The sequence below is a fragment of the Miniopterus natalensis genome, chromosome 10 (assembly GCF_054644295.1).
Source record: "Miniopterus natalensis isolate mMinNat1 chromosome 10, mMinNat1.hap1, whole genome shotgun sequence".
In the NCBI taxonomy this organism is placed as follows: domain Eukaryota; kingdom Metazoa; phylum Chordata; class Mammalia; order Chiroptera; family Miniopteridae; genus Miniopterus; species Miniopterus natalensis.
Window position 1 is genome coordinate 17,153,702 of NC_142090.1, and position 27,067 is coordinate 17,180,768.

At 48.0% G+C, this 27,067-nt stretch overlaps 1 protein-coding gene across 2 annotated transcripts; it reads right to left on the reverse strand.

Annotated features, from left to right (window-relative positions):
• CCDC136 (coiled-coil domain containing 136) lies at positions 1-27,021 on the reverse strand. 2 transcript variants are annotated; one of them, XM_087821030.1, is made up of 17 exons: positions 26,924-27,021; positions 25,094-25,348; positions 24,926-25,000; positions 18,815-19,138; positions 16,532-16,643; positions 15,787-15,955; positions 15,422-15,562; positions 14,932-15,090; positions 14,506-14,676; positions 13,998-14,183; positions 12,246-12,440; positions 11,325-11,540; positions 9,470-9,922; positions 9,115-9,336; positions 7,402-7,671; positions 6,414-6,707; positions 1-775 (listed from the first exon to the last, which is right to left on the reverse strand). In XM_087821030.1, the coding sequence occupies exons 1-17, from the start codon at positions 26,937-26,939 to the stop codon at positions 665-667; spliced, it is 3,369 nt and encodes a 1,122-aa protein (XP_087677156.1). In that variant the 5' UTR covers positions 26,940-27,021; the 3' UTR covers positions 1-664. The 2 variants fall into 2 exon arrangements, with proteins under 2 accessions (XP_087677156.1, XP_087677155.1); XM_087821029.1 differs by lacking the exons at positions 1-775; positions 12,246-12,440; positions 14,932-15,090; positions 26,924-27,021 and having other exon boundaries at positions 4,574-6,707; positions 25,094-25,403.
• Between the last annotated feature and the right edge of the window lie 46 nt (positions 27,022-27,067).

The window sequence follows — 27,067 nt, forward strand, 5'->3', positions numbered from 1 at the left end:
GCTTTTGAGTGTGTGACCTGTTTACTGCCAGGCCCCTGAGTGATTAATAAAGTTCTCTAAGAGTGAACTCCTTGAGAAGTCATAGGACTAAGCCAGGAAGACTCACACACAGATCTCAGGGCAATCTTCTCGAGTAAGGAGGTATGGGCATAGAACCTAAGGGCAGGGCAGGTCATTGGGCCCCTTCACACAAAGTACCCAGTTCATTCTGTTTCTGTGCTCAGATGAGCTCCTTGAGATAGTGTTAATATGTACAGACCAATCCATCTTGATTTGTCTGGTGGCACAGGAGCCAGCTTCATTTCTGAGGTCATTTGTGGGTGATAAATCATATTTAGAAGTCAGTCCCTTATATGAGGTGCCCAGTTTAAGGGAAACCGCTGTGTTCTGGTGTGTTGTGAAGTATTTAACAAATAAAAAGCCACAAAGTCTCATGTAGTTAGGTTGATATTTAATTACAAGGAGCCCAGATTCTTATACAAGGCAGGAAGGAGATGGGAGCGAGCAGCTCCCCATAAGCCTTTTCAGCCTGGGTGACTGAGGCTAAGAAGACGGGGGCACATGGGACATATGGGTGGATGGGGGCTCTGGCACAGTGTGTCCTGCCCAAAGCTGAGGGTAGTAGCCACTGGGAATCTGCCCCTCGGCTGGCCCAGGTCTGCCATCACTCCATGAGGCAGAACTCTGTCTCTGGCTGTCGCATGTTGGGTAACACATAAAGAGCCACAGCTGCAAGAGCCAAGAACACCATAGGCTTCCACATCCCAAACATGTTCTGTGGGGACCAAAGACAAATGGTGAGTGCCCAGCCTTCTGAACCCTTCCCTAAGCCAGAGCTCCCCTGCCTACCGGTGCTGGAAACACCTGAGGACCATCATGGTCCACTCCCTCTTACGTCCTGGATAACTGCTGGAGACAATGTGGTCTGAGTCCTGGCACCACTAGATACCTGGGACGATCTTCTGTGTATCGCCTGAGGTGACGGCCTGTGTGCATGCCCCATGGAATTAGAATACCAGTTCCTGTGTGCAGAAGGAAGCTCAGCAGCCAGACTGCAGAGTATGCAAATGGTTGCAATGAGGAAGGCTGGATACCATGGCAAAAATATGAGGGTAAACGTGGGCCTTTGGGAAAAGCAGCAGCACCTCATTAGTTTCATGGAGAATGAGCTCAGAGTGAAGAGGATATTAAGACTGAGGAGAAGTGAAGGAAGTGTGCCATCGAGTGCAGGCAAATACGAGGTTCTAAGGCAGCCTGAACACTTGTGGAGAGTGATGTTGGTTCAAGGAAATTCAAGGAAGCCGGTCACTGGCCCTGGGAGGCAAATGCCAGTGTCATTAAACACCCCCAGTTACTGGGTGTGTTGACTGACTTCCTGAGCATGTGCGGAGGCTGCCAGGCCCTGCTGACCCCAGCAATTCCTGCCGATTTGTGAGACAACAATAAGCATCATTTAGGGAACATGAAATCCTGGGCAAGAAAATACATGCTTGGGGAAATAGTTCCTACTTTTGTTTTTTTTTTTTTTTACTGTATTACTTGAAAGGTGGAATTTGGGTTTTAAGTCATAAGCTATGGAGAAACAGATAGATAGTTTTAGGGAAGGGCAAATATAGCCCATTAATGCTAAGAACGCATTTTCTCAGAGAATAATGGATCTAAAAACAGGATTTTAAGCCAACTATAAAGAGCAAAGAAAATCTCCTACGCTTGTAAAAACAGTTACTAAAAAGAACGTAAGATATGAAACGGGAAGCAAAACAATGTTGGAGTTGGGTATACAGAGTAATTCAGGTAAGAAAATAACTGAAAAGGGAGCTAGGACCAATACTGACATGCTTGGACGCTTATATCGTAATGTGCGTTGCGAAAAATGCCAGTCTGGCACTCTCAAAGGAGGACAGCGCTGAAACCCACGAATGTGAACTGGCGCCCTTTATACCAGGCAGAGGCAAGATTCCAGACTGGCTGAGTAAAGGGCTGGTTTGGGTATCACAAAGGGGTACAACATGTCAGGCTTTCCTTTCAGACTGGGTCACTAAATTCCCGGGTCAACAGATGACATATTATAGAATTGTACCCCTGAAACCTGTACAATTTTATTAACCAATGTCATCCCAATAAATTCAATGAATAAATAAATTAAATAAATTCACAGATCAAGAAAATCATGTGTTGGACTTAATCAAGGTGTTTGACAAGGTTTTCCATAACTATGGAAAGAACATGAGGAAGTGAGTAGGATGACAGTTTGTTGTATGGCTGTTTGTTAAGTGACCAAATGAGCTGGATAAAAGCCTGGAGAGACCACGCTGGAGGAGCTTGGCGCTCACCTGTAACATGGAGGGGGACATGAGGGTGGGCTTGTCACCCCTGAGGATGACGTAAAGCTGGTAGGGAAAGGGAATATTTTGAAACCAGAGTTGAGATTTTAAAACTTTGTAGGTTACATAAATGGTTCATCTCTAATAGGGATAAATAAAAAATTGTCTTGAATCCACAAAATGAACTGCAGGTAGGGAATGGGGAGGGGTAACTTAACATATGTGACATGCAAAGGGGTTTTATAAACAATACATGAAATAAGTTAACAATGTGCTATTAGTTACCAAGAGAGTTAATGTGATCCGAGGCTGCATAAAGAGATGGTTGGTGTCTTCCTAACTATCTGGAAGCAACCAAGGAAAATTGCTCAAAATGAAGAGAGATGATAAGGGAAATCAGGATGCAATTTCATCTGTGGCTAATGTTAAATCCTTAGAAGCCGACTCCCAGCCTCCTGGCTGTATTACTTAATCTCTCCGTGCCTTAGGTTTACTACATATCAAATGATAACAGTAATAGCCACCTCACAGGGTTGTCGTAAGATTTAAGTGAGTTACTGTCGGCAAGGTGACTGGAATAGCCAGGGCACGTAGTATGCGCTATGTAAGTGTATGCTCTTATTATTTCTGTGGTGTTTTATCATTTGTAAAGTACTTTTACATATGTGAACTCATCTGCTCTTCAATGGGGAAGGCAGAGGTCTTATCACCCTTTGCTCACATTTGAAGAAATGAACATTCAGATTATGTATTTTGGGACTAAGCTGTAAGCAGCAGAGACAGGCTCAGCTAAATTCTCTGACCCATTTATTAGCCGGTTTCTACCTATGTTGCCTTGATTCCTGGTTGGGGAGTGCATTTTGGGGTGCAGCCAGGCTCTGCTTAACAAGCTCCCCTGGGAGGACCCTCACCCAGGAGTTCCTTTCTCTCACTGTGCTTGGGCCTGGCCGAGTTTGAGCTGGAGAAAGGTTATAGCTGAATGCTCTGGGTCTTATCCCACAGGGGCTTAGAAATCGGGGTATATGGGGAAGGAACAGGTACAGGGAGAGACCCCTGTCACTAAAGGAGTTGAATACTGTCCATGGAGCATAAGTGGAATGCTAAAAGAAAGGAGAAGGGTTGAAGAGGAAAAAAAGTGAGGGGGAGGGAGGAAAGAGAAAAAGGGAGATAGTGATAAAAGCTACCAGCAAATGCTTCAGTAGCCACTCTGAACCCACGCATTAAGCCAGCTACACTCCATTTACCAGGACGCGAGGAGGGTGGGAGAGGGGCAGGGTGAGCGTGAGAAAGGAGCTAAAATAGGCCGCGAGAAAGAGTTTATGGTGCCGGAAGGCAGGTGGAACCCTAGGGTTTTACCTTGGGCCATAAGACCACATTCTGCCTCCTGAATTTGGTACCCTGTTGGTACCAGATTACATGGACTGGCCAACTGGAAGGTGCCCAGAACATACCAGCCTTGGTTCTTTGAGAACACTTGCATCTCTGGTTGGTGGAAACTTTTCACCAATACAGTACCACATTCTCTCCAGAAAGCCCAGCTTGGGAAGCCAATTACAATCTAATCTGGCCCCCAAAAGGGATAAACAGAGAACTAAAAAATATTTCCTGGCATTCTTGTTCTGATTTTTCTGGAGACCAAAAGCTCCAAATCAGAGAACTTCTCAGTAGAAAGTATATAACATGGTAGAGGTTTCAGTTCTGTTTTTACCAATGCTGAAGGATGAATTGAGGCCACCCTCACACACATGACCCTGGGGGAGTCACAGCTCTCTAGACTTCCTCTCTCACCCAACAGGGGGGGCAGTGATTCCTTATTTGGCCAGACTGGGTAATTATAACAGTAAGAGCTTGGCTCTGGGGCTAATCAAAGAGCACCCAGGCCAGCCTTTCAGACAGACATCAGCTCATCAGAAGTAGTCGGGTATCTTTGAAAGTAGCAACAGCGCTGGGATCATCCAAATTTTTCCCAGCCAGAAGACAGAAACGCGAACCACGTCAACAGTAAGCATTCCAACTCCCTATGTGTTATGAAGACACACTCTGAGAAGTCACGGGCTTTGCCGTAGCCCAAGGAAAAGCCAGAGAAAACTCAAATCCTAGTACTGCCTGTTACAAAACGGCAAAAGCAAGAAGCAAGCAGCTGAGAGAAAAGGGAAAGAGGGGAGGCCAGGGCAACTCGCACCCTCCCTCAATCCCTCAGAAGACGACACAATACCAGTACCTGAGTTAGGACGCCGTCTCAGCCCACCAGCACCAGAGCAAAGCCGATATGACCACCAGGCCTACGAGAGGCAGGGAGAAGATGGGAGGGTTGGGGGCAGGGGATGGCTGCAACATATCAAATGAGAAAGCAGCGCGAGGAGAGATCATGAGATGAAAGATGGCGTAAAAAGACATAAACACAGGAATCCAACAGATAACGAAGATGAGAAAACAAAGGGAAAAGAGAGAGAGAGAGATCAAGAGATTAAACAACTGGTCGGCAAGAGCAGCAGTTTCTTCTCTGCTACCCGGGCCTGGTTCTTCCCACTGGTAGCCTCCAGAAGACTCAAAACAGAATAGGTTTCAACCAGGTGGTGGGTCCAACTTTCCGGCTTGTCATATCCCTCTCATATCTTGTCAGGCAAGGGTGATCTGCACCCAGACCCTTCCTGTAGGTCAGTAACTCTGGAAAAGTGAAGCTCTGGTGAGTAAAGCTGGGTTCTCCAGGTGAGAAGACCGTCTGCTTTGTCACCCTAGGAAGAGATCATCTCTTGCCAGGCCACCTGTCCCTTTGTCAGCCCCTCGTTCTGGCTGCTTTCCTCCAAGTCTCTAAATGTTCTGGGCTCTGGTCCCTACAATTCCCTAGGAGTGTAATGCTGTGGTTGTGAGACAAAATGCACTAAAATATGCCAACAATGGAGAAGGGCCAGCTCTTTGCCTGCAACAATCTTCCAGAGAGAAAGTGAATTTGGAGGGAGTAACACATATGCCAGTAGAGCTGCCTGCAAAAGATACAGGACCCACTGAGACAAAGGGTCACCTCCGTATGTAGACATCGGAAAGTGCTTGACTTTGGAAAAATCAGGTCTGGCATTTAGAAATATGGCACCCAAAGCCAGGAAATCTCTGAGGCTCTGAACCAGCACATGGTGGAATGCCATGAATTCAAAGAAATACTAAGGTCCTTCCACTTCATATCCTAAGTAATGGTCTGCCACAGGTTAACAAGAACTGCAGTCTGGATCCTCAGTCAGTGCTGCAGACTGACATGCCTGAGAATTCCTTAAAGTTGACTGGGAAATCCCACCATAAGACTTATTTTCTTACCCTATGTTTAGAGGGACAGAAAGAACTTGAACTGTAAACTAAGGCCTTATTCAGAAAGTACTCAAACTCTTCAGGGAGCCAGAGCCCCCAGTTAACCTCAACCAGGGCAGGAATTAAGCTGGTACGTACCTGTACAGATGTACTAGTAGTTAAAATACGGAAATACTTTTGTACTTTTGTTGGTAAATTACCTAGGATACTCCCACCCCAACCTCTTAAGATCCAGCAAATAAAGGGTAAGGGAACTGGCTGGTCTCCAGACTGAAATATTCTATCACTTTTGATCACTTCAGGCCCCCACCCTCATGCCTTGTAATATAGAGAGTCCAGGGGGTGACATCAGCCCTCCACCCACTCCTACGGGCAGCAACAAAGGTCAAACTTAAAGGTCACTGCGGGAATGGGGAACTGACTGACAGGCCCAGGATGACAGAAGGTCTCACAATGTCAGTGTCCCTATTGCACTAATGCAGGGGGAGCACCTCCCTGACATAAGTAACAAGTCCCACCATGTAAATGAAAAGAGGTAGGAATCCAGTGACCCCACCTTGGTTCCCAGCAAAGGTACAGTTCCACAGCAAATCGGCTTGAGCTTGCCATTTCCCACGCAGAGACCACTCTCTCCAGTCCCACCCCCATCCCCGCTTTGCCCGAGTGGTACCCTCAGAGCTCACTGGCCTCTCCTGCAGAAGTCCATCCCGGGGCTGGGCCACCCTGCACGCTGGGGCCGCTGAGCCCAAGGGCCCACTTCCCACTCGGCCCAGCCTTGGCTGTGGTTACCTTTCTGCTCTCGGAAATTTTGAGGGGGTTTTCCTTTGAAGCCTCAGGGCGAGAGTCATTCTCCTCTTTTCGGCTGTCCTCTTCCTTACCCTCCTGGTCTTGGGGCTCTTTGAATCCCTCATCCTCATTTTTTGCGGACTTCATTTCTATGTGATGCGGGTGCTCAGAAACTAGCTTATCCCAGAACTCCTGCTTTGGCTCCTCTTCAGTTTCCTCCCTCTCGCCTGCCTCCTCTTTCGGTGGGTCATCTGAGTTTGTGTGGCTGGCCTGGTAGTACAGCACTACCTCCAGACTCTGTGGGTGGAGGCGGGGCAGGGTGGGGAGGCTGTTACCCGCCAGGATCTCTACGCTCAGCACAGTGCTGAACTACCTCGGGAACGCTCGCTTCCCATTTCATCAGGGCGTGGGCAGCACTGTGATCTGGGACTGAGTCAATCTCCCTGCACATCACATCGTGCGGAGGGCAGTCCCCGCCAGCCTCTCTGCACCAATCCATCTACCTGGCCATTAGCCGCTCCAGACGGCTGCCAGAGCTAAAGATTCTGGAGCTCTGCACTCAACAGCTCCTCCTGCCCCTGCCTGGAGAGTCCTGTTCCACCCAGTCCTCTGTTACTTATACGCGCACGACTACTTTGAATAAATTCCTTCCTCTTCATCCATTTGGCCCTCCTCTTGAGCATGTGGCCCAGGAAGAACAGGGGCCTCAGAAAATTGGGCTGGGTTAACTGCAGCAGGCATCCGGCCTAGCAGCTGTGGTCCTTTGGGGCTGTAACTCCATACATGAGCAGTCTGTACTCTACTCTCCCCTTAACTTCACAGGAAAAGTGAGTACATCAAATTGCTACCAAGATGGAACTACCCTAGACACCTTAGAGGCCCCAGAGCTTCTCTACAAATACCTCACCTGGTCAGAATGGTGGGAGAGATGATTTTTCTTCCCAGGATCTCATCTACTTTTCTGCTTCTGGCTACATAGGTTACTACTCACCTGCCTGGTCTCACAGGCGCTCTCAGAAATCTCCAGGCTTGGCTTGGTCACCTTTTTATTTTTAACCCCACTGGCATTCTTGTTCATGTTCTTATTGGCATTGTTGCCCTTGGTATCAGAGGACTTCTCTTTGAGCTGGCGAAGCTCTTCCTGGCAGCACTGCAGCTGCCCCTCCAACTGCTCCTGCTCTGCCAAAAGCCGCCCCTGCTCATCCATACTGGCCTGGTACTGCAGCTGCAGCTCCCGCAGCTTGGTCTGCAGCTCTTTGATCTGTGGGTAGTGGAGGGCCAGTTACCCACAGCCTGGCCTACGCAGTCCGCCTGGGCCCTGCCTGGGGTCACTGCCTCAGAAATTTCCCTGCTAGAGTCAGTGAGGAAGCAGACAATAAAGAAAACACGAGGGAGCTGGAGTTAGCAGCAGAACATAATGATTGAGAGTGTGGACGCTGGAACCAGGTTGCCTGGAATCAAATCTCAGCTCCACCACTTACTAAACTGACACTGGACAAGTTACTAAAAAAAGAAAGAAAACATGAAACTGTGGAAAATGAGCCTTTAAAGCAGCTTTACAAAGAGCTCCTCCCTCACTTGAGGCACCTGATTTACATCTAACATAATTTTAAAAAGGATGATTTAGCTTATATTTTTACTGTGACCTGTCTGGTGAATAACTACAGTGCTACCACTTCTTAACCTCGGACTTTATTCTATCATGATTTTGATGGGAGCTCCTACTTCACCCAGACTATTTCTCTACTAGGTACAATCACCTAAGGAACTGTGATGGACACTCCTAAGAGTGCACCTGGGCACCTGTGGCTTGCCCTGGAAACAGAGGCAAGTCCCAACCCTGCTCCCTAACCTCTAGTTCTTCCCTGACTTCTGGCAGCACATCAGGGTCTCCTTGGTAGGTACCAACACTGAGCAACCTAGGCCCGCATGTCTGTTCCTCTCTGGATCTCTCCCCTGTGTACACAGTGACCCCAGCTGGACTGTGGACTATTGGTCAGAATCCCATTGCTAGTGGATGCAGAGCACTTTTGGCATTATGACAGATCCAAGAGGAGGTGGGGCCCTGTCCTTGAGGTGTTTACAATCTAGTTGAAGAGACAAGACACAAAATAACCAAAGAAAATTGGCAGGTGAAAAAATACAACTCTACAGCCCGGCCAGGCATGGCTCAGGGGTTGTGTGTTGGCCTAGGATCCAGAAGATCGCAGTTTAATTCCTGGTCAGGGCACATGCCCGGGTTGAGGGCTTGATTCCCAGTGGGGGGCATGCAGGAGGCAGCCGATCAATAATTCTCTCTCGTCATTGATGTTTCTATCTCCCTCCCCCTCTTCCTGCCTCTCTCTGAAATCAATAAAGACATATTAAAAAAAAAATAAAATAAAAAATACAACTCTACAGAAGTGCTCTGGGGCACAGAGCAAAAGAGAGAATACAGTGGCAAAGGAGGGAAAAATTATTCAAAGTGTCTTGAAGATCAGTAAATCCAGCACAGTTGGCACCTGACAAACGTGCATCAGTGATGCAGCAGACTGTCGGCCTCCTGGGATTCAGAGCCCTCTGTGTGCGTCTGACCAGGAAGGGGGCAACTATGCGGAGCCGGCAGTGAGTTCCTGTGTCTCTCCTCAGCCTCTATGAAACAGCTACAACCTCCTCCGACCTTAGGGACGCCTACGAGAAACCCTGCCTCCCTGATAGCAGTTACCTCATTCTTGTCATTTTGGGAGGCAACAGGCTTCTCAAGGCCCTCCATGCACTCCTTGAATTCCTTTCCACAGGCATCCAGCTCTTCCTTCAGCTCCTTCTGCTGGTCCAGGAGCGTCCCCATTCGCTCCTGCAGCAGGCTGTGCTCCTCCTGGCTGAGCTTGTACATGGCCTGCACTCCCTGCAGCTTGACCAGCACTTCAGCGACCATGTCAGCAAAGTACTGTGAAGGGTGAGGGAGGGATGATGGCACCCTGGGAAGCACCTGCCCTCCACCCCACTCTTTTTGCTAGGCCCTTCCTTAATAAGACAAAAACCTTCTTTCCCTGTCTGACATGTCATCTGGCTACTTTTACCTCTATGTCTTCCGGCTCAGCAGGTTCATCAGTGCTGCTGACAAAACTCTTATAACAAGTGTCAGAGCTACTGCTGCTGCTATAACTCTTCTTATAGGCGATGTTGCTGCTGCTGCTGCGGTAACTCTTCATATAGGTCTCACTGGCGCTGGTGCTGTCATAGCTCTTGAGGAAGCTCTCATCACTGGCCTGGGTGCTCCCATAACTCTTGTGATAGCTCTCGCTGCCGTCAATACTGCTATCATAACTCTTCTTGTAGGACTCAAGGCTCATTTTCATAGAAGGGGACTGAGCTTGGAGCAACTGCATTTCTTCCAGGCAGAGCTGCAAGTCAGCCTGCAGCCTCTTTCGCTCCTCTAGGAGCCTCCCCTGCTCCTGCTGCAGTAGCTCCTGCTCGGTGTGGCTGGCGTCATACAGGTCCTGCAGAGCCTGCACCTGGGCGATCACCTTGAACTGCCAGGAGTGGGTGGAAGACAGTATCAATACTCTAACACTGCCGTCCTAGCTGCACCCCTCCTGGTGCAGATGTCTAAGAGCATACTTTAGAGAACTACACACCTTCACTCCAGTCTCACGACAGCCTAGGCCATCAATTTAGCCTACAGGTAACCAGCATGGGTAAGTCTCTTGCTCATTGAGGAAAATCTCCCCAGGGCAGATACTCCAGTGTTTCTGGGCTCCCATTTCTGCTGTTTCTGCACTCATCCCTCACTCCCTGGAGCAGTGCTGAATGGGTCTCAAGAACACTCTGGCTCCCTACCCTGCCCTCTTCTCAGTCAGGTGTACCTATTTTCCTGGCCTTTAGACTCGGTCCCCTACCTTTAGCTCTAAAATCAGCCTTGACCTTGAATATGAGCATACGAAAAATTCCTTCCTCAGAAGATAGGGACTTGGAATCAAGGTCTCACTATGAGTCCCTGTACCTCCTGTCCCAATTCTGAATCTGAACTGAGGGCATGTTTCCCAGGCAACTCTGGGCCTGGCTTCTTGGCTGCTGACGCCCAGGATGAGATCTGATCTGTTAAGGAAATATTTCATACCTGGTTCCTGGTTTCTGTGTTACCCAGGCTGAAATCTGATGCCCCTGGAATCTGACCAAATCTCACAGTTTGGACTCCTGCTATTCCCTGGATCTCCCTGTCTAGGCTAATATCTGAATGAACTGATTTGCCTAAATTGAAACAGTCTACCTGTTCTTCCTCACTCCTACTAAGGCCTCAAACCAAATTCACCCCCCAGACCTGAAAGATTTAAATGGAAATCTCCACCAGTGAAGCCTCAGAGGCATGGCCCCTTGCTGGTGTCTAATCCCCCCGACCTGGCTATTATTCTTTCCAATGCTGCAATGAAAACAGTGTGGTCAGTACCAAGAACCCTACATGCTGGGACCTCTTCCCTTGGAAATGAATGGCCCCATATTGGCCTCATGTAGAATATCAAAAGGTTATAGATTTTATCATTGAAAAGTGTACTCCTCTATTATCAACCAGCTCATGAGAAAAGGACACCTTTAGTCAGCCCCAAGCAATCCAAATAAACACTAAAATGATATTATACATCTGGAAAACGGGATGCTGAAGGGATTGAGACAAATTATCAGGTGATTACAGACTTCCGGGTCATCCCGGTTCTAAGTATTCACAGGGCTTCAGCTCGGCATGCAGGTGAGTGAGGTCCTCAGGCCGTATCTAACGCCACATCTTCATGAGCCCATGAGCTGTCATGGCTGGGACAGATCAGGGCTTCATTCTCATCCTTATTCCTGGCCAAACAGGTCTTACAAACACTGACCCTTCTACGTAGCCCCTTTCCCTGCTAGCCCCAGAAACGTCTCCCTGCCTCTTGCTGTGGTTACCTTGTTTGAGGACTTAAGTGATTTGGGACCTCCTGGATTTTCCAACACTTCCTGGCAATGAGACTCTTTGAAAAGATGCAGCTCTTTGTGCAGCAATAATTGTTCGTTTAATACACTTTCTTGATTCTGTATCAGTTGTTTCTGCTCCTCCTGCATGCCTTGGTAGAGCAGCTGTACTTCATACAGGTTTTGTAACTTTGTAAGTAGCTCCTGACTCTGCAAGGTAGAGTGGAAGGAAGAGGGCAGGAACTGTGGTGGTCACATGGAAAGACCTCTGCCTCCTTCCTGCTGGAGACCCTCCCTCCCCTTAGGAATCTCTGGATTGGCTCTGCACAGTCCCTCTGGGATGGGGGCAGTCCTTCTGTGGAGATCTGCCACTTGAATAGAACTGATCTAATATGTTTAGATGTATTTTGTAGTTTACAAAGTGCTTTCAAGTATATTTTCTCTAGATAGACTAAATATCTAAATATTGAATGCAGGACAGATTCCAGAGCATAAAATGTATTTTAAGATGTAAAACCCTAGCCCTGGTCGGTGTGGCTCAGTTGGTTGGAGCATCATCCCTTATACTGGAAGGTGGTGGGTCTGATTCCTAACCAGGCTGTGGGTTCAGTCCCCGGTTGGGGTGTGTGTAGCAGGCAGCCGATCAATATTTCTCTTTCTCTCTTTTCCTCTCTCTCTAAAATCAATAAAAACATATCCTTGGGTAAGGATTAAAAAAAGAAAAGAAAAAGATGTAAAAACCTAATCACTTATATTGAATTTTTTGGTTTGAAATTGGTGACAAAGTAAGGAGTGGTTGGTTAAGGAAAGAAAAATCTCAATCCCCACCCTTTTCTTTGTCCCAAGTGTAGGCACACCTGGGAAGCTACTCAGCCACTTCTCTATAGTTAGCAGCCATTCGCTGGCTGCCTTTACCTTCTGGAGGATACCACATTTAGGTATCGGGATCGTGAGCCTGTGCAGCTCTTCTTGAAGCTCGCCCTGCTCCTCCTGCAACCTCCTCTGATCCTCCAGGAGTTCGCACTGCTCCATTTGCAGCTGCCCCATCTCCTTCTGGTTGGCCTTGTACTTTTCCTGCAAATCTGTCAGTCTGGACAGCAGTGAATCACACTGTAGGTGGGGCGGGGCGTGGAGGGGTGGTTACTCCGTAAGGTAGTTCTCTGGCTCTGTGGCTAGCAGAGCACCTCTGTGCCCTCCTGACTCTTGCGATTCACCAGGGTCGCCCTCCCTGTACTGAGAATCCCAAGCCACACTGCGCCCACACAGTTCTAGAGGATGAGCAGGCTGCTTGGGATGGCTGACTGTGCTCTAAATTTCTCTATTAGTCCCTTCTGAGAGCATTTTGAGTGGGAGTGTCATCAATGCCCCTCCATTTTCATTTCCCCCGCCTCCCTTTCCTCTGGCCTTTTCTTTTGGTATATGCCATTTTCTTGCCCTGCTGGGAATTCTACTTCCTGTCACTCATTATCCTCAATTTGTTTTTATTCCTAAGTATGCTACTTACCAATAAGGACTTAATTTCATCCTAATTTTTTCCATTTTTGTTTTTGTAGTCATTTAAAATCTTTAGAAAAAGTATGCGCTATTGCTAAATTTGGGTTAAGAAGACTAAGTCATCCTATGATTTCAAAAATCTAAATCTTCTAATACCAGACTAATCTCAGTGCTGTTTTATGACCAGAAGGAAAGCTGGCTTTGTATGACAGCATTCACTTCCTCTTTCACTAGGAGAGGCGGCAAGGAGCAAGGCACAGACCCCCTTACTCCTAAATTTAGTGGGAATGAGGAAAGGGAAATGTGAGCCTGGGAGTAGAAAGACAGGGGGACTGTTGGGGTGGCGCAAATAACCTCCCTGATTCTGTGTCTCCTGAAGGCCTTTCCCTGGGGACACAGTCTGCTGTTGGCTGTGGCAGGAACTAATGACTATTTTGGCGGAATGTGACTTGTTCCACTATTTTTTGAGAATCTTGGGCCTATCATGCTTCAACACCTTTCCATTTCCTATCATCGATCCTGAAAGTGCTCAACACAGGATAACTGACAATGACTAGCATCTTACACCCTACGAAAAAGAGAGGAGGAGCGAGGAAGGCTTTATTTATCACTACAGGATTTATTGCTAAATGGAAGTGGGTAAGAGTAGTATTCTGTTCAACTTAAAGAGAATAAAAACCAAGTTTAGAGGACCTAACTACTCTGAGGTCATAGGGTAAATCCTGGAAGAGCCTAAGTCCTTCTAATACCCAATCAGTGTTCTGGGCACAAGACCATGCCATCTGACAAGAGCATTTGCAATCTGCCTCAGAAAATTAGACCTCCTCTTTCTAGTTCTAACAAAAGTTATATATATGGGCCTATTGTGTGTGTCCTCCACAAATGACAAGATATCACTACACATGGAATTATACGCAAGCATTTCAGTGTTCACACTGGATCCAGATATACTGATTCTACTATGCTGTGGCTCAGGTTAAGGTCAAGGTCAAGGCAAACTGTCTTAAAGTTAACAGCATGGAGCTCTGCCTGTTTCCGGCCTTGCCGCACTCAGCTGTGACTGGACAAGAGCCCATCAAGCCCCTAGGGTGTATGGATGACTTCCTCTTTTGCCCTTACCTCCTTTCTCCAGAGGAAGTGCCAAGGAGATCTCACCTCTTTTTTCACAATTACCTTATCAGCACATTTTCCCTTGTCCTCTGGGATGAGCTGGGTGGTCTTGAGCTGATCCAGCTCCTGCTGGAGAAGCAGGAAGTCCTGCTCCAGTTGATCATACATGTGCTTCTGCTTCTCCAGTTCCTCCTGGCTGCTATGGTACAGCTGCTTCATCTCCTCAAGCTTTAACTGCATCTCTGCGCTCTGGGGCAGGGGAGGCAGGCCCGCCATCATCCCAGGAGCAGGTGGCTGCACTCTCTCCTCTCAGGCAGCAATGAAGGGGGCTCCTACCCTGTCCTTTCCAGTCCCAATTTCATCCCACTGAGGGTTCCCTGAGATGGGTGAATCCCTAGAAGGCTCTACATTTTGGGGAGTGGTGAAGATAAAGGGATTCTACTAAGCAACTCTATCGCCCTCACCAACAGCTCCTCCACAGACCTCCTACCATTCCAGCTCCTCCTTTGCACCAGTCCTCTCACAGCAGCTCTGCCTGGCCACCTTCTTCCTCACCTGAAGCTTCTTTTACCTTGTCATTGCTCTCTTGGAAGCAGCCTGCGATGTCTTTGAGGCGTTGCACCTCTGCTGCGTGGTACCGCAGGTCCTCCCGCAGTTGTTGCTGCACGTCCAGCAGGCTATCCTTCTCACACATGAGGTTCTGGTGCTGGAGCTGCAGCTTATGTAGCCGGCACAGTAACTCCTACGGCGGAGGGGCTTTGGGCAGTACCTCTGGAATCCGCAACCCACTCACTCTTCTGCCTGAGTCACTCTCAGACACAGACGGTCTAAGAATTGACTTCTCCCTGCCCTTCACTCACTGGCTGTCCTCTCATCTAACACAATACTGAAGGGTAGCTGGATAGTGGCGGCTGGAGTTATTTAAACTCTCTACTCTTATCCACCTTCCCAAAACCTCTTAGCACCTAAGTAGCCCCTCGCCTCTGGTTACTGTTACCTTCTCACTTTGGCTTTCTATGACTGTGGATTTCATGATTTTGAGCTGCCGGAGCTCAGCCTGAAGCTGGAGTTGCACCTTCAAGAGCTCAGTCTGCTCGTCCTGGCTAGCATCATACTTCTGCTGCAGGGAGCAGAGCCTGGTCTTCAGCTCCTCGTTCTGTGGTGGGGAGGAGGTAGGTAGAACTGTTACTCTCAGGAAGCAGCAGACCCATCTCCAGACCAGTTTGGTTCTTTTCCAGAAGCAGACATCTTGAGGAGCTCCCGTAGGTCTCTGGTCTGGTTTCTTCTCTGGGAGAGACACTCAATAACGACTACCATTTCTAGAATGCAATGCTATGTCACTTCTCCAGTTGGTCTCCGGTAGACTGTACCCCTGGTTGCAGCCGAGTCAGCAGAGCACAGCCTTACTCTGTGTTCATCCTCCCTGGAAGAGGTGGTGCCATGGAGGCCCTTCTGCCCTCCCCAAACTCCCTTCATGTCATGTTTACCTGGGTGGCATGGTGGGAAGTCTGAAACCGAAGCACCTCATTCTGTGCGCACTTGAGCTCCCTATGTAGCCGCTTCTGCTCCTCCTCACTGGACTGGCGATGATGATGTAGCTCTTGCAACTCACAACACAATGCCTTACACTGTGTGGGGGAAATGAAACAGAAAGGCGACTTACTACAAGTGCATGTCAAGTGCAGGCTAGGAAGAATATTTACATCAGGCAAACAAGTAAGACCCGAGTACTATCTCCTGCCATAGTGCATGCCTCCTTCGTCAGCCCTGGTCCTGTGTCTAAGGAGATGTTTCTCGCACAGGGCAGGGGAAGGTAAAAGAGAGACAACGAAAAGGGTCTGCAGTCCCCTACCTTGTTCTGCATGTCATGTATCTGCTCCTCAGCTCCCAGCAGCTGCTGTCGCAATGACTGGGTTTCCGAATCAGACTCTAGGAAATCCATGTCTGTAGTCTGAGACTCTACTGACATCATAGTCCTTAGTGTTTGGGACTCCAGCCACTTTTCTGTTGCTCTTCGTGTCCTGTAATCCAGAACCCCAGAGCCATGTTTGGGAGAGAACTCTGCCTTGCATCACCTGGCAAGTGTGCTTGGTCCTGATGTCTTCATTTTAGGCAAAAAATGGTAAGGAGCCTTTTATTGTGATTTCTCTTTCAAATAAACACACTTAGAAGAATACAAAGCCCCCAGCACCTCAATCTGCTAAGCCCTGTTTGGCTCTGGGAGACCCTAAGAGTGCCAGTCCAGTTGGGCTTGAGGCTGGGGCTGGTGTCAAGCCAGCTCCAATCTGGAGGACATTAGACAAAATCAAGTCTGTGTGGACAACAAAGGAATCACTTCTGAGCTACTCTAGGGCACAGCACACCAGACCCTAATGCTTAGAATAGAAGAAAACTAAATTTTTGAAATCACTCAGCTCTAGTCCTAGGCAACTGAGTTGGATCCCCATGACTGCTTCTAGGTGGTATCCAAATCCTTGGGATACCATAGGAAAGACCAGGTCTCCAGGAGGACGTCCATTAGCCTGGCATCTGCCTTCACCAGCTCTACTCAGGGAAAAGCCCAGTCCTACAGAGCCCCACTAGCCTCCCGCCTGTACCTCTCACTCTCCAGATCCGCAAGCTGCCCTGTGAGGCTGCTGTTGCTCTCCTGCAGGGCCTTGTACTCCTCGTTCAGAAAGTGGTAGCGTTCCCGCAGTTGCTGCAACTCCTCTGCAGAGGACAAGAGGAGAGAGAGGTGAGGTCCCAGGGAGGGAGCCCCCCACTTTCCTGCCTGGGAACCTGATAGCAGAGGCTGAACAACTCCTCTTTTTCTAGAGACGCAAGAGATCAACAGAAGAGGTGCCCCATGCAAAGGCTTAGAAGACGGCCCAGAAAATCCCACGCTGCAAAGGGCCTTTGTCCTCTCTCAGGAACTGCCCTTCTTTTCATCGTCCCAGATCTGCCCTGTGTGCCCATCTTCAAAACCCCAACCGAGGCAGAGTTTCGGCATTTTAGGAGTGTGTGACGCCTTAATTGTTTGGTTTACTGTATTTAAAGTTCCCATTGAACTGTTTGATTACCTTCCTAGTATACTTTTAGTACAAAATGCTGAGAAATGTGAACTGCCAGGTGTCACACTGCCAGTCCTGGTCTTTTGGAGACAACCCGGGCATCCTGAAGGTCAACTTCCTTTATCATCACACCAAATACATTGGCCTGCATGTGGTCAAGAATTCTTTCTAATGATCTTTTATCTGCTAACAGAAGGGCCCATCCTAACCAGGCCCAAATATCACATCCGGCATCCACAGAGATCTAGCTGAAATGCCCCAGCACATGTCCTTAATAAGTACCAGGTACCAGTACTTTTTAATGCTGCTATAATACAAACACCCATATCTGTTTTTGTTTCTTCATGATTAAGAATTATTTCTCTCAGAATACTAATTCTATTGATACTTGATACTTAAAGAACACACAAGGTGTATCTTATCTACTGTCAGCTTCAACACCCTGAAATTCACTTCTAATGTTTATTCCAATCAGAAGTTCTTGGAATACTGAAGATTACCATAGAAGGAAAGAAGGAAGCTGATCTTTCATGAAAACCAACCATGTGTTAAACATTAGACTTGATGGTTGCAGCCTTAGTTTCAGTTAAGTGTGTGAGTGCTTTCAACATGTTAGGCATTTCATTTAATCCCCAAAACAGCCCTTTAAGGTTTTGTTTTTTTACATAAACTATTAATTTTAGAATAGTTTTAGATTTACAGAAAAGTTGCGGAGTACAGAATTCTTACCTGGGAGAGTTCTTACCTAGTTTCCCCTATTGTTAATATCTGACAATGGGTACACTCGTCATGACTAAGGAATCAAGGTTGGTACATTACTATTAACTAAACTCTACACGTTAACTCATATTTCTCTACATTTTCCCTACGGTCCTTCTCCTGTTTCAGGATCTCATCTAGCAGATGAATAAATAGCTCCTCCTTTTATTAACCAATTTTTACATAAATGGAAACAGAGGTTGAGAGAGATAATAATGAAACTAAGTTCATTCTGCTAATTCAATGGAGCTGAGATGCTGAACTGAGGTCTGTGTAAGTCCAGCACAAGCCTTTCCACTGGGCTGGCTGCTTTCTCCTAGCATCATCAATCCAAATGCTCTTCTGAGAGGCTTGTTACAGCTGGGAAACCTTGCACTTCTTTGATTCCTTGTTGATTTGCCTCTGCTTGACCTGGCCTAATATAAGGCCTCCCATTATACCCAGATCATCAATCTAGCCTCAGAAGAAAGGCAAACTCTCTGAAGTCATGAATCCTAGCAACTAGCTGGGAGACTCACTGTCTGAAAGCTTTTGAGTTCTGAGCTTTTGAGTACCTCATGTATTATTAGAAATAACCTCCCTTCCTCTCCAGCTGTCTCGTGCTCTGATTTGTTGCCCCCTAAAGCTCCTACTTTGGAGAGGGCTAAAGGAACCTAAGAATTAGCATCCTAGGGCCTGGGAACAGGACTGAAGGACCCCCAGAAAGCAGTCCAGGCAAAATGCCATGATGCCAGAGCAGTAGGAAGAGTTTCCCAAGGTGATGCCCCTGTACTCCCATCCAGAACTGTCTTTCCCAGGAAGGGCTTCAGCAGAGTCAAATCAACAAACGCCTGATGATGCTCCGAGAAAGAGTTCTCAGGGTACATCTCCATGGTGCTATTTCTTACACTATGATGGACTGATTGTGTGACTCTGGTTAAGTTTTTCTCCCTCATCGTCTTGAGTTCAACCTGGAGGTTTTATCTAGAGGTTCCCAATTCATGACCTAAGACCACCTACCATCTTCTTGCATCCTATCTCCCTCTGCTTGACTTTACTGACAGACCAGGAGAAGGGCTTACATGTTCATACCTTGTAATTCAGAGAAATCTGAGAGACTATAACTATTGGATGGGTCAGAGGTCTTCATTTCCATTTCTGCACGGAGGGAGGTGATCTCCATCTCATACTCTCCCCGAACACGCTCCATGTCATCAAGTTCATTTTGCATCCGACAGATGTCCTCCTGCAGGGATGCTATGTCACTGTCATGTTCAGTTGCAGAATCCTCCGCGGCTTGTCGCAGATTCTGGATCTCTGCCTGGGCCAAATGCAACTCCCGTTCTATTTCCTTAAGTTCACATTCTTTCTCACGCTCTAACAGGGAAATCTCCTCCCTTAGAGATCTCAGCTCACCTGCAAAGCCCAAAGGTTAGGATGGTCAAGAGGATAAATGAAGTAATCTGCAATGTTCTACAGGCACAAAGGTAAAGGGAGGTTTAATTTCTTATCTGAAAACTCCTAACAACCTAGTCTCTATCCCATCAGAGAAGTATAGCTTCATCTGGAGAATACCTAAGAAGGGAAGAGAGAGTGAATCTATGTAATAAGATAGTAGAAAAGTACATTTTGAGGTCTGGAACAAAAAGCAACAACTTAGGCTACTGAAAACAAAAAGTATTATTAGTGCTTCCAAGGAATCGCCTAACAGTTAAAGATCAAACCTAATTTACAGTATTTTACTTATGTCCTGTGTCTTTTCAAAAATTCCCTGGCTAAAAAAATTTACACAGACTATTCTCATCTATTCAGTCTGGGACCTTAGAAATGAGAGCCTTATAGCTTCCATGAACTGCCTGTGGTAAGTACTGGCCTTAAAATAATGTATATTTAGAGTTCACAGCTGAAATTCCAATGTAGGGTCATTGCATAACCAAATATGGGAAAATAACCTAAATGTTGATTGGTAAGAGATTGTTTAAATTGATGATGATTAAATAGAATATCAGCAGCCATTTAAAAGAAAATGGCAGATTTACAGAAAAGACATGAAAAGATCTCCATAATATACTAACTAGAAAGAAAAATCAGGCCCGGCCGGCGTTGCTCAGTGGTTGCCCACAGACCTATGGACCAGGAGGTCACGGTTTGATTCCTGCAAGGGCACATGCCTGGGCTCGGTCCCCAGTAGGGGGCATGCAGGAGCAACTGATCAATGACTCTCATCATCGATGTTTCCTCTCTCTCCCTCTCCCTTTCCCTTCCTCTCTCTGAAATCAATAAAAAAGAAAAAGAAAAAGGAAAATCAGCTATAAAATATATTATCTTATTTTTTCAAAAAAAATTATATGTACAATATATAACACAAATATACAAAGACATAGAAAGAGGTCTGGAAAGATCTGTGTGCCAAACCATAAAGAGCAGTTCTTTCTACAGAGCAAGATAGCATGTGATGGGGACTTTTACTTTCCATATTGTATAAATTGGTGCTATTTGAATTTTCACAACAAGCCTCTGTTATAGTAGATTTTAATTTACAAAAGAAATGTGTCAGAGCTCTCAGTATGTGCGGAACATCTCAGGGTTTTTGGACATGGGTAACCTGGAATTAGGAGAATCTAAAAGTGGAGAGACAGTAAAAGGCACTGGCACCAATAAAAAATTCAAAATTTGGAAGCCAGGATTAAGGAATTAATGAGGACTGGGTGGGAGGGTCAGGACCTTCCCACAAACACTCTGCAGTCTCTCACCCTCACCCTGAACTCCTGCTCATTCTGCTCACCATTCAGAATTCAACTTTCCCTAGTCTCTCTCCTCCAGCTCCTCCAAAAACCAAGCAAGTCCTCCATGAAATGCTCTCAAAGCACCTTGCAGTTTTGCAGTGTGTGTGTGTGTGTGTGTGTGTGTGTAACCTTGGCCTCCTTACTTGGCTAAAAGCTTCATGCAGGCAGGGAATATGTCTGTTTTGCTCATCACTATAACTCCAGGATTTGTCATAGTACCTGGTGTCAAGCAGCTTGATAAATACTTGCTGTATTCATGCATAAATGAGGCAGAGGGCCATCTATTGAACAACCTTTTACTGAGTACTCTAAGAAAAATATGAGACATACTGCAGATATAAATGCTGAATGGGCAGGATGTCTCAGGGGCGGGGGGCAAAGGTCTCCTGTGCAGCTCATATGTGCGGCTCTGGGCACCTCTTTGCCAGTCTTTCATTCTCTAGAGTGACCCCAGCTCTCCCCTCTTCTTGGCCCATTCAAATATTAATTGATCATCGCCTCTGTGCCAAGCCCAAGCATCTCTCCACTGAGCTTCTCTGACTTCCAATTTGACAGGAGCAAAGTCCTTGCTCTCTCCACGACTGAACAGCACAGAGGTGGTCTGCCTCGTGGGACTTAGCGTCTGGAGGGAGACACACCGGTCACCTGGCCATTAGGATAAAGGCCCTAGGACCTGGGGTGGGCTTCTGCCGGGGCTGACCATTTATTTCCCAACTGTGCCCTTGATGTTTGGGTCCCAATCTCCCTTAGGTTCTCCTCCGGGGTCTAGTCGTTAAAAAAAAAATGACACGCTCAAGACCAGGAGGAACGGAGGAAGGTCTCTCTCCAACTAAAAAAGCTCTTCATTAGGGACAGGGGTCAGGACCCGCACTGGTGGGGGCGGGGCTTGCAGGCCCGGGGGAGGAGCTTGCCCGGGAGCTGGGCGGGGCGGGCTCCGGCCGGGAGTTGGAGAGGCCGGGCGGGTTCGAAGAGCCGGCACCAGTTGCCCGCGGGGCTGGGACGGTCGGGGCGACGCCGAGGGTCGGGGGGGTCTGGCTGCGGGACAGAGATGTCAGCGGTCACTTACTGGTTATGGCTTCCATCTCGTCGGCCCCCCTTAAGCGGTCTCCCTGGGCGGGGGGCCTCCCGACACCGGCCGGTCCCGGCCCCCGAGGGGCTGTGGAGGCCGAACGGCCTCGCAACACCCGCTACCTCTGAGCCCGCGCGCGCCCCCTCTTGGCGGAAACGGGCAACGCGCGTGCGCAAGGACGGCCTGTTTATCTCCGCGGGGCGGGCGTGGGGGCGCCCCCGCCAGACCTCCAGCCGCACCCCCACCCCCTTCCTCGCCCGGACGAGATCTGATACCAGAAATGACTCCACTGAGCGGAATTGCTCTAGAGCTTTATTTTCCCACATTGCTGCCTCCCTACTTAGCTTCCGGCTCCCTTCTTATCTGAAAGGAAGAATGTTCCTTAGTCAAGCAAAGGCCTTTTTATGCACTGGATCATTTCCTTCACCATAAAAACATGATCTAGTGTGTCCTACCTCAAAAAATAAAAAAAAATCCCCAAACACTCTCCCTTTGATTTTATTTCTCATTCCATTCGTTTATTTCTCTGCCTTTCGTCAAAACATGCCTGCTGGGATTACCTGCGCTCACCTTGTCCGTTTCACCTCCCCTGCCCTCTTCAGTCCCAATCCAGTCAGGCCTCCAGCTTCACTGAAACCCCTCAGAGCCCTCCGCCTTGCCAAATCAAATGGCCATCTTATGGACTACGCAACTTTGCACACAGCTGATTGTTACCTCCTTAAGCACTTTCTGCTCTTGGGTTCCAGGGCATGAAATGCTTCCGCAGTTCCTCCTACCTCAGTCTCCTTTGCTCCTTCCTCCTTCTATACGGGACCTTTAAATACGGGACTAACCCTGGGACTGGACCCTTTTTTCTTCTCTTCCTGTATCTCCACGTGATTTCATGGCGCTCTCCCACAGATTTGAATGCTATCTATATGCTGGGGACTCCCAAATTTATATCTCCGATTTCTCCCCTGGTTCTAGATCCATTTATCCAATTTAACATATTTACTTGGATGTCGTTAGCCATTTCAAACTCAACATGTAGAAAACATGTCTGAAATGGTCCCCCTAGCTCTCAAGTCTTCCCATCCCAACAAATGACACCACCAACCAACCAGTTTTAAGACAGTTATCTTTCACATCTCTCTTATCCCCCATCCAATTCGTCAGAAGTCCTGAGGGCTTGACCTTCAAATTTTATTGTGAATCACCTTCATTTCTACCGCTCTCATCCAACCAACCACTACCTCTTGACCGGACTACTGCAATAGCTTACTGACCAGACTCACTGTTTTGACTCTGTTCCCTCCATTCAATTTCTACACAGTGGCCAAAGTGCTCTTTTTTTTTTCCTTTAAGGTAATGTGGGGTTTTTTAAAAATCTTTTATTGATTTTTTAGAGAGAGAGGAAGAGAGAAGGAGAGAGAGAGAAACATCAATGTGAGAGAGAAACATTGATTGGTTGCCTTCTGCACACACCTGTCGAACCTGACCAGAAATCGAACCTTTTGGTGTATGGGACAGTGCTCAACCAACTGAGCCACACTGCTCAGGGCTAAAGTGCTCTTTTTCAAAATGTAAAGCAGATCATATCACCCCAGATCTGGCTAAGGCCCTCCCACGTCTTTCTGCTATACTTAGGATAAAAGCCAAACCTCTCAGCTCGCCTACAAGGCCCTTTGTAATCTGGCCTCTGCCTGCCTCTTAGAACTCTACCATGGTCCTCCACATGCACTTTGTTTCAGCCACAATGGCCTTTGAACTGTCCTTCAAACACATGAAGCTCTTTTTTTTTTTTTTTTAATTGTCACCCGAGGATATTTTTTTCCATTGCTTTTCAGAGACAGTGGAAGGAGAGAGAGAGAAACATCGATGTGAGAGAGACACATCAATTGGTTGCCTCCCCCATGCATCCCAACCACCGGGGCCAGGGATCGAGTCTGCAACCGAGATATGTGCCCTTGGCCGGAATCGAACCAGGGACCCTTCAGTCCTCGGGCCGACGCTCTAACCACTAAACAAACTCGCTGGGGTATGAAGCTCATTCTTGCCTCTGAGTTTTAGTAGTTGCTATTCCTTTTGCCTAATGTGCTTTTCCTCAGATCTTTCTCATTATTCAGGTCTTAGTTCAAATGCTACCTTCTCAAAGGGGACTTTTCCAGTTACCTTATCAAAAATAAACTCCTACTTCACCCCATCTCTGTCATATTATTATATCGTATTCACAGCATTTATTGCCTCCTGAACTTGTTTATTTTCTGCCTCTTCTTATTAGAATGTACTCTTCATTAGGGCAGGGATCTGGTCTGTCTTGTTCATAGCTGGTCCTCCAAGTATACAGGCACTCCATAAATGGTTGATAAACAAATAAATTAGCCCCATTTTACAGATAAGGAACTAAGTTTCAGAAAGATAAAAGTGACTTGCCCAAGAGCACCAAGCTTGTTACATGGCTGAGTTGGGCCCTAGGATCTAGGTGATCTGAGACCAATGCTCACACGCTTTGCCCCGTGCAACACATTGCCTCCATCTCTCCCCTCCGCCCTCCCCTATGAATTGTCATCTATCTTCAAAGGCAGATGCAAGCCTCTGCCTTTGCTTACATCTTCCTTCCCTCCCCCTCGCCCACTTTTGCTTTGTCCTTTCCTGGCCTTCCTTTTTTCTCCATTTATACTTTTCGTTTGGCTTGATCTCCCTTCTCCTGGGAGAATCCCTGCTGTTTTCTAGGGCAGCTCCCCCAAACCTTCCGGAAGCCCACGGGAATAACAAAAGCTGCCTCTTTATTTGGTGGTACAGTGGAATGTGGGACACCTGCCTTGATGCTTCCCAGAGACAAAGGGAATGTGGGCGTTAGAAGAGAGGGAGTTTGGAGCCACAGCTTGGTCCAGGGGAGCAAAAGAAGCGGTCTCATCTGCTTCACTTGAAAGATGTACAGAGTCCCCTCCAGTCACATCTCATTGGCTCACTGCTCTTCCCATGGTGCCTTTGGAGGGCCAGGAAAAAGCAATCTGGTTTGGAATTTAGTACCAATCAACTACCCCTGGCACTGACCAGGAGAACCAAGGAAAAGAGATGCAAGTGTGAAGGGAGGGGGCTGCAGGAGACAGTTAGCCACAGGGAAAGGGGGTGAAGTGGGAGGGCAAGAAAGGGAAAGGGAAGACAGAAGAGCCAGGCAGAGATGCCAAGAAGAAAGAAAATTAGGTAAAGAGGGGAGTGGAGAGATGAGAAAAGGTGAGATTAGCAGAGAAAAAAGAAGAGAAAGTACTGAATTAGGTTATGTTTCTCCGCTGTGCTTCAGCCAAACCCTCAGGACAGAGGTACCTGGAAGACCACCACCTCTCCAGCCTTAGTTGCGGGAATTACCTTGGAGCTGCTGGATCTGCTTGGTGAAGACCTCTGCCTGCTGGGCACTGGCCAGCCGCTCGTCCTCCAGGAGCCCTGCAGCGAGACGGGGAGCTAGCATCAGGCCTGGGGTCCAGCGAGCACAGGGCCTTTGCGCCCAGGCCCCCTGGCCCTGTCACAGATACTCACCCTGGAGCTCCAGGGAGTCATCCTCATGCTGCCCTGCTAGTTCCCGGGTCTCTTCCAGCTCCGCCACCAGCTGTAGCACCTGAGCCCTCAGCTCCTCCAGCTCTGTCTCCGTGAGGCTCAGGCCCCGGTGCTTGCCCAATGACAGGGAGCCCACACTGCCACCTTTCTGCACTTGCTCTTCCTCTTCTTCCACCTCTTCTTCCTCCTCTTCCTCCTCTTCTTCCTCCTCATAGAGAGCTGGGAGCAACACTTCTCCTAGGAAAGACACCCGTCCCATCAGGGAGTCAGAGACAACTTCCTTTCTAGGGTCCTTCTAGGGGAGGCCCTCAAACTCACTGTCTCTGGACAGAGATGGTATAATAGTGCCACCTGGTGTCCCCCAAGGACCCCCTAGGCAGGACCTGCACTCATGAGTCCTCAGGTGTGCGGGTCAAGTTTGGAGGTAGCCCACCCACTCCCAGGCCCTTTCTGGACAGGTACTGCATCTGGTGACCTCCCATTACTGCCTTTGGGCCAACTGAGCAGTTGGGTGCTGGCTCAGTCATGTGAAGCTTGCATAAGGATTCCTGCTTCTTCCAGCCCTGGTCTCTGGATAGTGGGACATAACTAAGAGATAGTTATGTCGCACTGTCTGGGCATAACTTAAGCCAAATAGGGTAAAAGTTACAGTTTGGGGGTTTGTAGAATGTTAAAAATTATCCTGGGGCCTTGTGAGAAATTAGCCTTTCCATAATAAAAAGGCATTGCCTGTCAACAGGCAGAGAAAGAAAAAACACTTAAATGATTTTGAATGTTTACCAGGACAAACATGGGGGCCCTTTCAAATGTGCTTTTTGAAATTTTCTACAAGGTCCATCTTCCTTTACCCTGCTGAGTGTTTGCGGGGGAAGAGGGGTCTCCTCTCCCTTTCCTGAGTGTTATGAGGCCCCTCCTCCCCAGGTGACCACAATGCAGTTTTTCAGGGGAAGTCTGAGATTGTGCTTGCGTGTAAAAGAAAGCCTTTAATGCACTGAAAACTGGGGTGTGCTGGTCTCCAGCCTCTGGTTGGTGAGCACCCCCTCCTTTGCTGCAATGCAGTTCCTCTAAATAGCAAAAATCTTATCTGGATGGTGATTGCTTGCTTCGTTTTAAAGTCTGAATCCCTAGTCTTATTTTCTCCAATAACAGCAGGCTACGGTTCATCTGGGATCCCTTGAATCACCTGTCCCCCTTGAGGAAGCAGGGTGGCCCTCACTGAGTGTGCACAGGGGTCTGGGGACACTTTACAAGAAGTCCTGGAAAACAAACCAGCATCCTTCCAGGGGCCTGGGTGTTGGCAGCAACCACAAAGTCCCATGGGTGTGGTGGGGACACATGAGTGTTAGGAGGTTGGCCTTCGCACCTGTCCCCCTCCCAGGCAGTCTCTTTCAGGCAGTAAGCTATCCTAGAGAACCAAAGCCACAAGGCTTGCATATGAAGTTAGCGGTGGTAGCACCAGAAAGACGATTCACATGCTCACTTCCCTGCTTTTCAAAATAAGAGACAGCTCGGTATCTGGGTCGGGAGGCATAAGAACAAACCCCCTGCTGAAAAGCTGCTTCAAAGCTCTGTCCCAGTGAGGCCTGTTCCTCTGTCTGGCAGCTCCCCCAGGACACACAACCTGGTTAGGTGGTGATGAGAGCCCCAAAGGGCCTCAAAGCCTCAGCCCTGAGGAGGGGGTGGAGGGGGCTAAGGTGAACTGAGGAAAGAGCTGTGTCCTGGCTCAGAGTTCTGGGGGGTCAGAGGGTGGAAGGAGAAGGGAAGAGAAATTGGGCAAGGGGAAGAGAAAGAAAGCTTTCTGGGAAAACTCACCCTCCATAGCTTGCATCCCCCGCCGCTCCAGGGACCCCCAGCGTTGGCCTTTCTTCCTCTCACATCCCTCGGACACCTCGTAGGAGCCTAAAGTGGTCACTGTGGGACCTGCCAGCAGGGACAGAGGAGAGATTGTCTGATGCT